This window comes from Heliangelus exortis, chromosome 3, assembly GCF_036169615.1.
Source record: "Heliangelus exortis chromosome 3, bHelExo1.hap1, whole genome shotgun sequence".
Lineage (NCBI taxonomy): Eukaryota > Metazoa > Chordata > Aves > Apodiformes > Trochilidae > Heliangelus > Heliangelus exortis.
In genome coordinates this window covers 71,083,123-71,099,449 of record NC_092424.1, presented here as the reverse complement: position 1 = coordinate 71,099,449, position 16,327 = coordinate 71,083,123, and the positions used below count along the sequence as shown (strand labels likewise).

General features: G+C 42.6%; 1 protein-coding gene across 1 annotated transcript in view; it reads left to right on the top strand.

The window, feature by feature from the left end:
* The first annotated feature begins 547 nt into the window (after nucleotides 1-547).
* CRYBG1 (crystallin beta-gamma domain containing 1) overlaps nucleotides 548-16,327 on the top strand; it is a 97,995-nt gene continuing 82,215 nt past the window's right edge. The window contains exon 1 of the mRNA XM_071741242.1: nucleotides 548-957. Within this exon, the coding sequence (XP_071597343.1) occupies nucleotides 575-957 (383 nt within the window). The 5' untranslated portion in view covers nucleotides 548-574. The remainder of the gene's footprint in view (nucleotides 958-16,327) is intronic.

Sequence of the window (16,327 nt, the reverse complement as noted above, 5' to 3'; positions counted from 1 at the left end):
CCCCTGCTCGGCCCTTCTCGGTGGGGTAAAGAACCAGAAGGACGGTCCAAGCCAATTGATTACCAGGGAGACGGATAAGCAGTTAATTAATTAACGTGGCGGGCACCGGGACAAAAAAAGCAACGCTGCAGGGTTTGGGGTGCGCCGATTCCCGAGGAGCCCCTTCGGCTCCTCGGGAGGCTGGGACGGGCGGGTGAAGAGGGCGATCTGGCGAGAGCTGGGGAGGGGGCTTGGGCGGCCGGGTCGGGGGATGCAGGGCATTTCATTCGAGATTAACGCGTGCGGGCAGCCTTTCCCCGCACCTTGCACAAGTGTCCGGGGCGCGGGGCACACCTGAGGGTTAGCAGAAAACAACAACAAGATAATGGCCCCTAATGTGCACCCTGGGCACGGATCACAGGCGGGCCGCTCCCTTCCTGTGCGACCGACGGGGAGCCTGCTGCAGCGCAGCTCCCTCGGCGGGGAGGGACCGACGCGGCCGGCGGTGGGCAGGGAGGGAGGGAGGGAGAGAGGGAGGGAATCTCCTTATTAAACGCATACACCGAGCCGCGCGGCTACCACCGCCTCTCCGTCCATGCCCGCGGAGAACCCGACACCGCCGGCCGGGCCGAGCTCGCCCCGCTGCCGCTCCTGTCCCGGCTGCCAGCGGGCGGGCACCGCCGCCGCTGCCGCCGCCCACAGCCCCCCAGCCCGCCGCGGCGGAGCGGAGCCCGGCATGGCGCGGCGCGGCCGCTTCCACCGCCTCTTCGGACGCAGCGAGTCGGAGGACTCGGAGCCCGAGGGGGGGGCGGCCGCCCTCCCCCAGCCCCGCCGCCGCCCCTCCGCCGCGTCCAAGCGGCGCTCCGCGTTCCCCCACTGGCGCCCGAAGAGGAAGGAGCAGCACTCCCAGGAGACCCAAGGTGCTGTTCCCGCCTGCACCCTGCCGCCCGCCTCACACCTCGGCTCCCCGGCCCCGCGGTAAGCGCGACCCTCCCCGCGGCGGAGGAAGAGCGGGCGGTGTGGGAGGTGCGGGGGGAAGCCACGGCGCCCCGGCACGGCTAGAGGCCAGAGGTTTTGGTTTTTTTCTCTCCGGAGGAGAGAAGCGGGTGTCCCGTAGCCACCCTCACGTCCAGGGTTCGCCTCAGCCTTCTGGCAGCGCGGCGCCTCAGCGGTGTTGACAAACAGCAGCGCCCGTGTGAATAAGTAACAGTCACCCTCTGCCCCAAGCAGGGGGAGGCTGCCTGGCCCCAAACAGCCTCCTCAAGTGCGGCTGGAGTGTGTGGATAGCTTTTACTCTTAGCAGTGGGCTCTGCCTGCTGCTCACTTTTCGTGGACGTAGTAAAGGAAGGAGAGAAGACAGGAGGGCTTGGCGCCGCTTTTCTGCAGCACTGCCCGTAGGTATTGCTCCTCGGCGTGGCTCGAAGTCTGCCGTGAGTAATGAGCATCTAATGCGCGCTGGGTTGTAACTTCTTGAGGACATAGGTATTCCCCGGGGGCTGTTTGCAGCCTGTGGCCGCCGCACTGGGGAACCTCAGGGAGACTGTGGGGTTGGTTGTTGGGCAGGTAGAGCCTTTCGACGGGAAGGTAATTCATGGCAGGCTATGGTGAACTTATGTCAAGAATTGGTTTGGGTAATGGTGCTTGGCTTTGAACAGCAGAACTCGTGCAATGAGGAGGTGTCAGTGCTACCTGAACTTAAATAACAAACCGAAAAGCTGTAAATTGTTGGTCTCTCAGGTGTTCGGTATAGACCGAGAAATCTATGTTACAGAAGGTTCTGTGTGTTTATATACATATGTTAGTTATACAGAAAATGTTAATACTTGCCAGAAAATAGACACCCTGTAGATGTGTGGACTTGACTAATGTTTGTATTTGGTATATTAGTGTGTTATTGAAAACTTTAAACACCAACAACTTTTATAAAAGAAAAGAAAAAAACCAAACTTACATACCTATTACTAAAAAAAAATAAAATTATTCAGTTTTCAAAACTATTAAACCAAACAATGATGTCTCTCACAATGCTGTTGAATGGCCAAGCTCAGACTGATGCTGCAGGTGACATCAGCCAGAAACATACTCTTGCTTTCCAAAAGCCAGATAAAACAGAAGACAATCATAGCGTAGCTCAGGGTGGAAGGGGGCCCACAAGCAAGGTCAGATATGTGTTCAGAGACCAGTTGCTCAGTATCATGTCCAGTTGGGTTTTGACATCTTCCAAGAACTGAGTGCATGACAACTCTGGGCAAGCTGCATCACCGCCTAGGTATGAGAAAGTTTATTCTGGTACAAGGTTGTAGTATCTCTTCTGGAAGTTTATGGCATCCTCTGCTCCTTCCTGGCACTACTGGAGAGCCTTTTGGCTCTTCCTGGTTACCCTCACATATATGTTGGCAGGCAGATACTGGATCCTCTCCAAGATCACCTCTTCCCCAGGCTGAATCAGCCCCAGTCCTCCATCCTTTCCTCTCAGGGCAAGTGTTCCAGCCCCTGAGTCTTGGGGAGCTATGCTTAACTTGCCCCAGTTCATCATTATCTGTTTTGCATTGAGGGGGCTCAAAACTTAAGAGAGTATCCATGTGTGGCCAAATGAATGGGAAGAAAAGAAGGATAAGTCTTTCATCTGGATGCAAGATCTTTTTTTTTTCCATGTTAGGTCTGCGGTGCCAAACCAAAACAGAAACGCTATAAGGGGTTTGAGGTTCTTCACCTGAAAAAATGGAGAATGTTTTTGCTGCATAAATGTTACCAAGTTCTAAAATACAAATGAAGTCCAATAATTGCAAGGCATCTGAAATTATATGTTTGTAACTCCTGTTACAAAATACTGTTTTTTTGCTTTTTGGTCAGGGATCCAACCCTTCTATTGATAACAGGTTGGGTTTTGCTTCAGCACATGGAAAGGCATGTGGATATAACTGCAGTGGCTTATCTTCAGAGAACACAAACTTCTCTTGTTTGTGTAGCTTTCTACCAGACTTTAAAAAATGGGATAAACAAAAACCTGATGCATTTTTTATATGTATATACTGAAGATTATGGTATCATTTTTCAAAATACATTGTTTGAAGTATTTTATTTTTACTACATGGATGGTAGGCTGTAATGCATGGTTGCAAGAGTGCTGTAAAGGCCAAATAAAAGTATACTTTTAGCGGTGGTGATTTTGAAAATTTGAGTTGCTTAATAAATGAGTATGGTGTTCACTGTGAGGGGATCATGGTTTGCCATTTAACTAGCATGATGACTGGCAGCTTGAAGACACCTATTTTATATGATGTTCCAGTTTTAAAAATTGTCTGATGAATACTTTAGCTCTCCTTACATTGTTTTTTCAGGTATCAAACAATTTTCCTTGCTGTTAGTTACTTACGCTGAAGAGCTGTAGCTAATATGGGGTGAAAGATTCTTACTACAAAAACAAAACAAGCAGCATAACTTTTAGACTTGAGACTATGTGTTCCCCTGTCTCACTGAAGTTTCTGTTGTACTGCCTGTATTCATGGGTGTTTGGGGTTAAATCATCGAAACCAGGTGAACTCCTCTAGTCCCTCCTAGCAAAAGCTTGTGAAGTCTCATTCCCGGAGGTAATTCTTACAAATTGGAGTATCTACACGGAAGAAAATGCTGTGAAAGAGAAGAATGAAAAAAGAATGACAAGTTGTCACCATGCTGAAGAAAAATGCACAAGTTGTCACCATTTTTTACCTTATTTCCTGGAAGTCCTGTTCCTACAAAGCTGTTGCATCTTGGACATGGAATGATCTCCACCCAAGGGCAACTTTGAAAATTAAGATGGTGACTTGGATTTGAACTTTGTAGCAGGAAGTTGACCACAGGAGGGCAAAGAAAATTGTATATCTTTGGGGTGTGATTGCTTAGCAGTCCTTCTGACAATGTGTGCTACTCTATCAATCTGGAGCTTCTGGTATTTGATGGTCAAGATGAGACAAGTTACTTCAGTCCAGTTATGAGTTGGCTGATACGTAAATGACAGCAGTTAGATTCTTGTCCAAAATGTGCCAATGTAATCACCATGTAAGAAAGAACCTTTTTGCTGCTTATTACTTCCTCAGTTTCAAGAAACACTGGTAATTTGGTGTTGTCCTTGGTATTGATTATGCTACCATCAGCAACATCCCTTATTTTTAATACTTTCACCTGATTAAATTTAACTCAATTTAGCTCATCTTCCTCAACATATTAAGTACATGAAGTCAAAGAAACCTATGTGACTTTTAGTCTACGGTGATTTGGCAGAAAAACAAAAATGAATTAGGGTTCAATAATAGCTTAATAATAAGTAGAGGCATTGCCACATTTGCTGCATTAGGCAAAGGCAAGGTAGACTGTGGAGTAATTATACCATATCTTGGGGAAGAACACAGGCATTCAGGAAGTATGCTGAACGTGAAGAGATGTTGTGCTACAAGTGGAGAAAGTGGCAGTGAGACCAAGATCTGATATCTCTTCCCTACTTTCATATTCTTTGCATTACTCTTCTTTGACTCAGGTGTTAAAAGAGGTTACAGAACTGTGCTTCACAGCCCACATGTAATATCACTTTTTGAAGAAAGATGAAGGACAAATGCTTCACCCTGTGAAAGGCAGAACTTATAACACAGAACATTAGTAGCTTGATGGACAAAACCAAAATGTAGAAAACTGTCAGCCAGCTGTGTTAAGTAGAAAAGTACAAACCCTCAGTGTACTCTGTGTGTGTAACCTTGCATTTGTGTGCCATCTGGTTGAAAGAAAAAATGGAATCATTCCCCTGTGTTCTTCTCAAAATTGAATGTGGATGTCTACAAGTGTTCCTGGTTGCACTGGCTTCGTGAGAGGTGGAAATGGGAAAGGATAATTACACTGCAGTATAATTTTTGGAACTCTGTAATGTAAGCATAATGCCCTAGGAATAAATATTTATGAGTTTAATTTTGCTTTACAGAGAAGAAAAGTTATTTTAAACTATCATGATCAAATACAGAACATTTTTTGCTCACATTTTAGCTAATTTTTATCTAAATTTATCTAATTTTTATCTAATATTAATGACAAAATCAGTGCTTATTAAAAAATGTTTCTAAAAAGATACTAAGAATAAGAGGAATGGCATGCTAAAATATTCACTTACTTTGCTTGCATTCTTAAAAGGTAAAAAATACCATCCTATGGAAACCTACATAATGATATCTGTGCCATGAAAGTAATAGTCTGTCTCTCCCACACGAGTTTGACGTTGGCTGCTGGTTTTGTGTTCCTGATTTTACAGGCTTGTGACTTTGAAAACACCAGTATGGATGCTTTCATTTGTCCTTTTCCTTTTGTCCCTTTAAAAATCAAATGTCTGTCTAAAAAAGCTGAACCAGTAAGACTGCTGGTGTCTTCCTGATCAGCCTGCTTGGATGGCAGTGGATAGATCCTGATAGAACAGAGTGGGATCTCACTCCCAGCCCTCTCTGTGGTGCAGTAGAATCAATGACTTTCTTTATCTGTGTTTTTTCCCTTATGCTGGAAAAAAGTGTGTTAAAAATAGTCAATGGGCTCATGCCATTCACAGTCAAGGATTTTTTTCCTTATTTTTTGAGGTGCTTCTACCTTTATTGCATGTTGATTTTGGAGGGATTGTGTACCCTTTTGTATTCAGGTGAGGCTGAGTTCCACTGAGGTGACAGGAGCTCTGTGCTGAATAATTAAATATCTGTTAAAGCAAGGACTGTTGTAAAAAATCAGGTTCTAGCCTACTCAGACTAGGTGCCAGTCTTGATGCTTTTGGTTTTAGTGTGCCAGATCCACACTGTCAAACAGTTACAAATACAAATATAAAGTTACTGTGAAAAATTATTATCAAGCATTATTCTGGAAACTACCCAGGAAAGTGCAGAAACAAAGAAGTTCATACTGAATGCAGGTATGTACAGTTGGCACTTAAGAATACATGAAGTGCTAAAACCAATACTCAATATTGAATGCATGCCAATTCAGTAAGAACCATTTGGCAAAAAGTTCAAACAGCAGTTTTCACTCTTTATTAACACTGCTGTCTCTTGTCTTTTCTTTTTCGCCTTGTCGTGTTTCCTTATTCCACAACTCTCTGTCCCGGCTTTCCCTCTATCTTCATCCTCATGAGATTTGCATGAAGCATTTCAGCCTTCATTCTCTGGTGGATTCCTACTTGCATGGGGGAAGCAGAAGAGGGATGCTTTATTTTGCCTGTGGTGGCCTCAGGGCACAGGCAGGACAACATTTGTAGATGGAAATTGGTATCTGTTATTGAAACAGTGAATATAAGTAGGTTGGCTTAGTTCATAAACAGGTACAAGATGGGATACATATCTTCTAATTTCAAATACCTACAGCTGATGTAGTTATTCCCTTTATAAACAAGGAGGGCAAATAGGCACTTCTGGTGTGCAATTCATCTTACCCTAAGGTGAGTGTCTAAAGCAGGCTAAATTAATTGCATCTTAGAAGTGCCAGTTTTTCCTCTTCAACTTAAACAGCCACCTGAAGGTGATACCTCCAACATCTGAATTTTGGCAGCTGAATTCTGTCCATCTTACCTGATAAGGAGCAGTCCACAGGCTGATACTTCCGTGCAGGAGATGCTATAGTGCAAAGTCAATCATGAGCTTCAGAACCTGTGTTCTAATTTTTTTTTATGTGCAGCTTTAAGGCACCTTCTTTGTTCACAAGTAGGCTTCCTTTAAATACTTAATTTCTGGAGAATTTCTGTGTTATTCAGCAGCTCTGCTTAAGATTTTTCAAGGAACTGAAGTTGGTCCTTCTTTGTTTGTGTTTCCTAGGGAAAGCTGGGGAAGTCATGGGACAGTCTTAGAAAACAAACCTTTCACAGGTGGTAACAGAGGGGTAAGCAGGGGAAGCAGGAGAGAGGAGACTACTTGACCTAGTCTACGATTTACAGAATCGTAGCCAAAAATATCAATGCTTAGGAAAGCTAAAGGCTGCTGGGAAAAACTTTGAAATAGGAATGATGGGAAATTTTTACAGTAGGCAGTTCTTCCTTTGACAGCTTGCATTTTAGAGTAGAATAAAACCATGAGGAGCTGTTCTGTAGCCAGAGGTTCCCGTGCAAGGAAAAAAACCACAACTTCTTAAGGTTTCAAAACAGGCAGAATGAAGGACATCAGTGGTATGCGTGCATGTAATGTGTCTGGTAGTAGTGTACCTTTATATATGCTATTCTTTAATTAGACACTTCTGACACCTAGCAAACTTTTTTGCTGTACAGTTCTTCTCACGCGTGTTTGTTCTTGCAGGTACATACTGTGAGCTAATACCATCTATCATTAAATATTTCATCATTCAGTGCTCCTTGAAGACAAGAAGGGAAAAACAGGCAAAGACTGATCAATATAAGGGGTTAATGATCTCCTTTGGTTCCCTCTGCAAAAAAAAAGCAGAGTATTCATTTAAAGAAAAGACACTAGTGTCTTGTCCTTATCCTTCGTTTCCAGCTGTGTAAAAGCACTGGAATTTTTTATTAGCCTCACTTTGGAACTGAACTTGGAAAATCTGAAGTAAAAACAATATTAATTGGACAAAATAGAACTATTTCCTGTGTTAATCTTTTATTCCTCTGGAGTTTACAGTTATAAAGCCAACTAAACTAAGTTTTAAAAGAATGTCCTAAACTATGAAAATCTCTGTAACAGACGTGTTAGATAAGTTGCCCAAATCCCATGTTTCACATAGAGACGTACACCAGTAGCACACTGTGATTTTGATGAAAAAATCTGTTTTTCCTCTTTAGGAATATCTTCTGCTGATTACAGCCCTCCTTCTACCATTAAAATCACTCAGTAAGTGGTTTAAGAGCTGAGGGGTCACAGTGCATCCCTTAAGTGGCTTTTTAATAGCTACTAGTGTATTGTCTGTCAAGTATTTTGGACTGTCACTGGTGCTACAGCTACAGCTGTGGTGCTGCTGTTGAGGCAAGAGTGTATGTCAGAATTGCTGTTTGATGCTGTTTAAATCATTGAGGATCAGTGCCCAAGCTCACAGAACTTGATCAGTCTCTGAGTAGCTGAGTAGAAAAAGAGTAAGTTGCATGGCCTGGTGGTAACCATGATTTTCCCTTTGTCCCTTCTTCTATGGCCAGGAGCAGGTGCCACAACACAGTCTCTCAGTGCTCATGTAGAGGCACAGATGTTTCTAATTAATGAGAGGAGAGGCTGCTTTTTAGGAAGTGAGGACGTGGTATTTTTTTCCCCTGGCCAGAAAGTAGCAGAATGCTCTCCTCATCATAATGTAGATAGATTTACATTGGGAGAAACCTGTGGAACTAATTTCTATCAACTGCCCAGTGAAAGCAGAACAAACTGTGATGTTAGAGCCCACTCTGAAGTTAAGTTTGGGCTACTCAGGTCTTTGTCTAATCAAGTGTTGAACATCTGCATGGAAAGAGACTCCACAACCTCTCTGTGAAGGCTGTGAAAATGTGTCCTTAGGTCTAATCAGAATTTCTCATGCTGCAGCTTGTACCCTTCTCCTCTTATGTGTCCCAGTTCACCTTCAAGGAGAGGTTGGCACCTCTCCGGTAGCCAGCTTCAACTCTTCTAGGTGGTCCTTGTATCTCACAGCCCAGCACATGAGCATCTTAGTGGCCTTTCTCCATACTCACACAATTTTATACACTTTTCTTTTACTGGAGATATACAGGTAGCCTTCGTTGTCACAAGGACACACTGCTGATGATGTCTGATAGTAGAATGATGTGAAAACTAAGGAGTTGCAAAGACGTGGCACTGAGAAGTACAAGGTAATTTAAGTGTCATTGTGAACCTGTGGACTTTGGGGGCAACATCTACAGTTTTGAACTCTTTGAGTTCCAGAAGGTTTTACTGAACTGTTTGTTTTGGCTTTCATAATTTTAATTCCTTGAAACCACCAGTTGGGATTTCACTGTGGACATTACACAACAGCCAGGGAGTTACTCTGTGATTAGTAGTGCTGACATGTTTTCCTACCCTTGGCTGGGAATCCTGTGCCATTTATGAATCATAAGCAAGTAACCGGTAATTCTTGTGTCAGAACATATATTTAGAATTTTGGGACAGTATAAGCACATATGGCATAAAACCAAACCATATAATTACTAATAAGAGTCTATAACATTATAGTGCCATCTTGGTCTTCAAGGAGAGTGTTTTGATGATTCACATATGATTACCAATTTGCAGATAAAGTACAAATAATTCATGCTCCATGGTGCAGGGAGGACACCTGTAGATACATGCTGAAGCTTACTTGTAGTCCTCTGTTGAAGCATCTTTGTGGCTTCCTTAGCTACGTGCAAAAGCTGAAACATTAAGGGAGAAAATAGGAATGGAAAGTGTATCTACCTTATGCTCTTCTATTTAAGGAGTATTGTGTATTTGGCAAAGAGGAAGAAATTGTTGAGTTAGTTTTTTGGAAATATGTTTGGCAGTAACACTGCAGATAATTTAGAGGAACTGCTGCAGTGGGCAGCCTTCATGTCACCCTTGGTGTTATCTCTGTGTTCTGAGCTCTGCAGACTAGGTTGCTGGAAGAGGTATAGATTCATACATGTTCAGTCTTCCTGGGTTAGAAGCTGTCTAGGAGCAAGGTACCTTCTGTGTGGAAGCAACACGGGTGGGCTAGTGTAGCTTGCATAGACACAGAGAGCTTACATCAGCTCATCCTGTAGAGAGGCAGATTCATCAACTGGGCTGACTGATTATTTTCTTACAACACTGAGAAGAAGCTCATGAGTATTCAGCCTGAAAGGATGAATGTGTAAGCACAGCACCAAAGTAACACCGTGACATAGCGTGCAAACTAGAGCTGCTTTTTACCTGGATGATTTAAACTTTGACACAGTGAACACACACAGCTGCCTCACCCCACAGGGTAGACATATTCAGAGTTATCCTTGTGGGCTGCTTCTCATTTGAGGCTGGACTCCTTAATTTACTCAGTGGGAGGAAACCTTATCAGTCTTCAGGCAGTGAGAAATCTTTTTTTCACGCCTTTTGTCTTTGTACCCATTTAGTTTACTGGGTAATCTCTCCCAGGGCATAGTGGCTTGGGTTTTGTGTTTCACAAATGTCTAGAATAATGGAACCTCATCTTGACTATGGCTTCTGTAAGCAAATAGTAAATAACAGCACAAAAGACCCTTAAAAAAAAAAGACCCTAAAAAGCTGGCACCTCTCCAGAGGTCTCAATGAAGACGTATAATTTGCAATTTTAGAGTGGGACTCCTCAGGCTCCTTGTGTAATTTAAAGACTGTATATTAGGTGAAAAAAATTAAAAAGAGGCTGGGAGGCCTATAAATGTTCCACAGGGATGTATTGTGAAACCAATATATGTGACAGCACTGCAGGTGATAAATCTACTCTCATGAAACTGATTGTCTGGATCCCAACAAACAGCTCAATATCCATTTCTTTCACATCTGATGGAAACTCAGCATAGCCAGGGCTCAAGAGAGGCTCTTATCTTCTATACTAGGGATGAAACATGATTAACTTTTCAGGAAAATCCTTGTCTTTGAAGTTCTAACAAATCTGAATTAGGGAGGTTTCTGTCCTCTCTGTTACTAGTGTAGAAATCCAAAGGCAGCCTGAATTGCACTGATATTCCTGTGAGTCTGTCTCATTGTTTTCACTATCTTAGGCCACGTATCTGTGGCTTGGAATGACAGTTAATTGAAATAACCAGTTCTTTATAAGGGCTAGATGATATTTTCCTTGCCTAGGAGAAGTAGATATTTTTTACTGCATAGCCTTAAAGGTAACGGAGAGCTGATAATTTTAACTCGATTTTGAGTGTTTTATGCAAGATAAATTTATGAATAAGCTAAATTCTGTGGGAGAGTTTTAATATTTTCACTGTAATTCACTACAAAAAGAAAAATAAAGGTAGAGATGCAACTCTACTAGCTAGTTACAGTTAATATAATGAACAATAAAAATCTGGAGCCTAAATGCAGCTTTTTCTCTCAAGATCCTGTCTTCTTATCTTTACTTTCAAGAAGTATCTGTAAGCTCAAGCATACTCTCTTTGGATCAAAGCATGGTTTAGAAAATGTATATCTTTCATAAACTCAAGTACAAAACAAGTAAGAGTCTTATCTGGAAAAACTTTCACATGTGTGACAGTGTGCTGAGAACGTCTTATAAATAAATAAGTAGAAAATTAGCACAGTCTTCACAATGTAACATTTTGGCAGAAGTAAATCTAGTCAGGCGACAAACTCTAGTCTTTTGTTTTGTGAAAAGTCTCTTTTTTTCTGCAAATACTAAAAAATACAATGTGATAGTATGACTTGTAATTCAAAAACATGAGCGAAAAATGGCCTCTATTATAAATGTTTACTAGTGTGTGAAACTGTGTAGTAACTTAGACCTGAGTATTTTTACAAATGCTCTGCATCCCAAGCAGACCTTGTTTAAATGGGATATCCTTCTTTTCTTCCCACTTTAGAGTACAGTGCTCAGAAGTTTCTTGTGAGCCCGTCAGGAGCCGACAGGGCTGGAAGAATGTCCCCACTAGCTGCCAAACCAGTGGGGCAGCATTGGAGACAATAATAATAATAGTTCAAGGCTTACACATGAGGTATTTGAGTGATGATTGCACATTGCAGAGGTGCTCACTGTGAGTGCTGAGGAAGAACTGAACAGGAAGTAGCTGGCAAAAACCTGGCAAATTTGGATTCTCAAATTCTGTGTCAAATTGAGCTCTAGCAAGTTCAGATATTGAGCACAACAGTATTTTTGATGACATTAGAGTGCCACCTGGTTTAATCAGATCTTAGTGATGGGTATTTATGTTTTAATATTCTGGCAATATTACTGTGGGAAAGGTAACTAAAAATGCTCCCACTATTGGCATGCCTGTTTTCTTTGTCTAGTTTTTCATCCTAGGTTTATATAACAGTTGTTACCATTAGAATTTTTTTTTAATTGTGGGTGATTTTACTTAGTATGATAAATATGATGAGGGTGATTCCTACAGTTGTGACTAACTTGCCATACCCTACAGTTATATTTTGTTTGGTTTTAAAAGAAAAAGAAATCTCTGTGTACCTGTTCAGACGAGTCTAATCTAGTCTAAGTTATATGAGAGTTATTTGCCAACCTTTGGCATATTTCCTTAGTGTAATTCTGTTAAACAATGTTTTTCCCCCTCATGCCATGCAGAAGTAGTGCTTTTCCTGCATCCACTTTAAAACAGATCCTTTATGCTCTGAAGACTTCATGTTTTAATAACTCCTTTCTTTGGGGTTTGTAAGATTTATCAGAGATTCATCAAATTCCCACTGTTTTTGATTATGGCCCAAGGAATTCCTTCTCTTCCAATGGTGGATTGGATATGCTTTTCCAGTTGAAGTTGAACCCTCAGGTCATTACCCTGGGACAGCTGCCAAAACCATGAGCTATTATCATGTATTAATTTCTTCCCACAGTGAAAGGTATCCGTTCTGACTTGGTTCCACACAACGTACAAGCTGATACAGTTTAACATTTATTTTGCCTCCCCGTAACGAAGGCTAAGTCAAGTTTGCTGATGGTACCAAGGCTGTGTGGTGTGGCTGACACCTTGGAGGGAAGGCAGGCCATCCAGAGGGACCTTGACAGGCTGCAGAAGTGGTGATGAAAACCTGATGAAGCTCAACATGGGCCATTTGTGTCCCAGGCACAAATACAGGCTGGGGGCAGAATGAGTAGAGAGCAGCCCTGAGGAGAAGGACTCCTTGGGGGTGGTAGTAGGTGAGAAGCTCAACATGATCTGCTGTTAATGCATCCTGGGCTGCATCAAAAGAAGAATGGCCAGCAGGGTGAGGGAGGGGATTCTGCCCCTCTGCTCTGCTCTTGGGAGATCCCACCTGGAATACTGCATGCAGTTCTGGAGCCCCTAACCCAGGACCTCTAACCCCTAACTCTGACCTCTCAGCGTGGGGAAGAGGAGGCTCAGAGGAGACCTCATCACTCTCTACAACTCCGTGAAAGGAGGGTGTAGCCAGGGGGGGGTTGGTCTCTTTTCCCAGGCAACTCTCAGCAAGACAAGAGGGCACGGTCTCAAGTTGTGCCAGGGGAGGTTTAGGTTGGACATTAGAAAGAATTTCTTTACCGAGAGGGTGATCAAGCATTGGAATGGGCTGCCCTGGGAAGTGGTGGTTTCTCCATCCCTGGAGATATTTAAAAAGAGACTGGATGTGGCACTCAGTGCCATGGTCTGGTAACTGCAGTGGTAGTGGATCAAGGGTTGGATCTCTGAGGTCCCTTCCAACCCAGCCAATTCTATGATTCTATGAAAGATACAGACCTGCTGGAGAGGGTCCAGAGAAGGGCCACAATGATGATCAAAGGGCTGGAGCACCTCTGCTACTAAGACATGCTGCGAGAGTTGGGGTTATTCAGCCTGGAGAAGAGAAGGCTCGGGGGAGACCTTATAGCAACCTTCCAGTACCTGAAGGGGCTACAGGAGGTCTGGGGAGGGGCTTTTCACCAGAGAGGGTAGTGACAGGACAGGGGGTAATGGTAAAATGGAAGGAGGGTAGATTTAGGTTAGATATTAGGAAAAAATTCTTCACTGTGAGGGTAGTAAGATACTGGAATCGGTTGCCTATGGAGGCTGTTGATGTCCCATCCCTGGAAGTGTTCAAGGCCCGGTTGTATGGGGCCTTGTGCAAGCTGGCCTAGTGGGAAGTGTTGCTGCACTTGCAGGGGGATTGTATCTTGATGATTTTAAGGTCCCTTCCAACCCTAACTTTTCTATGATTCTATGATTTCTCTATCATTAGTAATACTGTTCATTTTTTACCAACATGCAATTCCTTCAGTTCTTCTTCTGGACATAATGTTCCCCAGGCTGTGTGTCTGCCATCTGCTCTGTTTCTCTCATATTTCTGAAATGTGTGTTTCTCTTCTTCTAGAGGACTCACCACTTAACAGCCCATATTGCAGCATAGGTGTGTAGAGTAGAATAATATATAAATTAATTTAATATATAACATGTAATATCTGTTTTCATGCTTACATATACTTTGTGGTTTATTGACAGCATTTTCGTACTTGCAGGTTGACTATCACACTTGAAGATAATTATAAATAAATTTTTCTGCTGATGACAAATTAGGTCTCAATGTCATGTAATGAAGCAGGTGTGACCAGCCACGTGTTGGCAATAGCAACCCATGGGGTGTGTGAAATACACGTGCTCACTTTTTTTCCTTTCAAAATCAGTCAGGGTGCAATTCTCCAAAGGTGGATTTTGTTGTTTCATGATGGGATATTCCATCTAGTGGTTGAGTAATTTCTACCTTAAAAGAGAGTTTTGAATCATTTTCTAAGTAGCATCTTACTCAGTTTGTGGGAAGAACACATGCAGTTGTCTTTACCTCTCCAGTCACATTTTTTGTATTTCTGAGGCAGTATAACATCCAGCTCTCCTTTTGAACTATCTGTGGACATACTCATCTCTCAGTAAATTGTAGTATTGTTGGTAGAGTTAGTGTATCACTTTGCTTTAAAACAACCCTCATCTTATGTAATGATCTGGATGTCTCTCATAAGATGAAAAAATTCCCCCACTGAATTATTTCTAAATATTAAACTTCATTTTATAATGTAAAGAGTGTCAGGTTAAGCAGAGTGTCAGTAAGGATATTGACTGTCATGAAATTAAACTCTTAAGTGGATACTGAAATGTGGACAGACTTGATTTATCATTTTGGTCTTCCTAGGTTGCCATTGCTTGCTTTTCCTTTCCTTGTCATTTTACCCTGCAAACACTGAAACTGGAGAGCCTTCTGATCATTCTCCTTTCTAAACTTTAGGGCCAGACTGTTTTTTGGGTTGGGTTTTTTTGTTTGTTTTTTTTTTTTTACATGAGATGCTAGAAAATGGTCTAAAAGAGAGAAGCAGTTGCCACGAATGGCTTTTCAGAAAGAGGGTTTGGCAGAAACTTTTATTTCTCCACACATGTATTCTAAATTGATTTGATTCTGAGCAATAGTCCTCATTCAGGTTTCAGTGTGGGTGTGGGTGTGGTTACCATCCTCAAACATAAGGACTTCATAAACTAACAGCTTCTGTATGTATCCACAGACCTGCTGATATCAGGGCAACAGAATGCCAAACATCTTCATGTGTTTTAGTCACTCCTCAGCCTCACTGAAATTTCTTGTTCTTAGGGAAGTTTTAACTTCAATTTCCAATAGTTTCTCTAAGCCTGCATCCATTGGTTTAGGCCCCTCCCAGATTTCACAGAGCTGAAGGACATAGGAACAAACAAGGCAGTGATTGGGGGCATCTGGAGGAGTAGAAAGCAACTCCCAAAACTGGAAGGGTGAATATTTTCCAGTGGTGCTCATGCAGCTTCTGATGTTCGTGACCTGCTTCCAAAGTACCTGAGAGAGGAACAGGTGCTGTGGTATTGCCGGTGCCTTCTGCTTCTCTCCTCATGTTGAATCACAGGCAAATGACAATAAAGAAACAGCTCAGACAATGACAATGATCCTCCCTGAGGTATCTTGTTATCTCATCCTTATTAACCACTGTGGCATTCAGTACCAGTGCTGGCACAAAACCCAGGGTGCCAGGTTATATTTCACAGAGAACCCAGAATACATCAGGGCATCTGAGGAGCAGGTAACACTGACTAATGCTCCAGGACTTGGAAGTGTGTTGCTGATGTCATTTAGCACCAATGACAGTGCCTTTAGCACCAAGGATATAACAGTGGAGGAAGGGTGTTGCCTTTATGACTCCTTGCCATTTACAAGAATGTAAGAGGATGTGATTGATATAAATATTCTCTGTCTTTGCCAATATGAGTGAGTCCTGGAATGAAAAGATGATTTCTGGGACAGTCTAGTCTAGTCTAGGGGTGCAGTATTTGTGGTAGATGGAATAGACCCACTGAGGGACCCTTCAGCCCTCCATCCACCCAGGAGCAGTCCTCAGGGCAAGAAGATGTTTGTAAGACAGTGACTGTGTCTACAGGTGTTGGAGATCTTGTTCCCAGCTCATCTTCTCAAGATGAAGTGATTGTCTGTAGATGAGCACCCTACAAGTGAAAAGATTTCACAGAGCTAAGGTCTAAGATGTTATGGAGTGGCAACATACCACATCAAAGGGACAACCAGTGTTGTAGGAAGTTTAGCAAACAGCCTTGGGAACAATGTCTGTGCCTATAAACAAATGATTTTGGTATAATGGATTTGCCAAACTAACTGAGGATGCTGAGGTTCTAGAAGGAACACTTCCAGCATGCTTAAAAACTGTTTCTCATATTTAAGTATTCCAAAATAAAATGCTACACAGTTCCTCAGAGAATCCAGATTTGATGGCA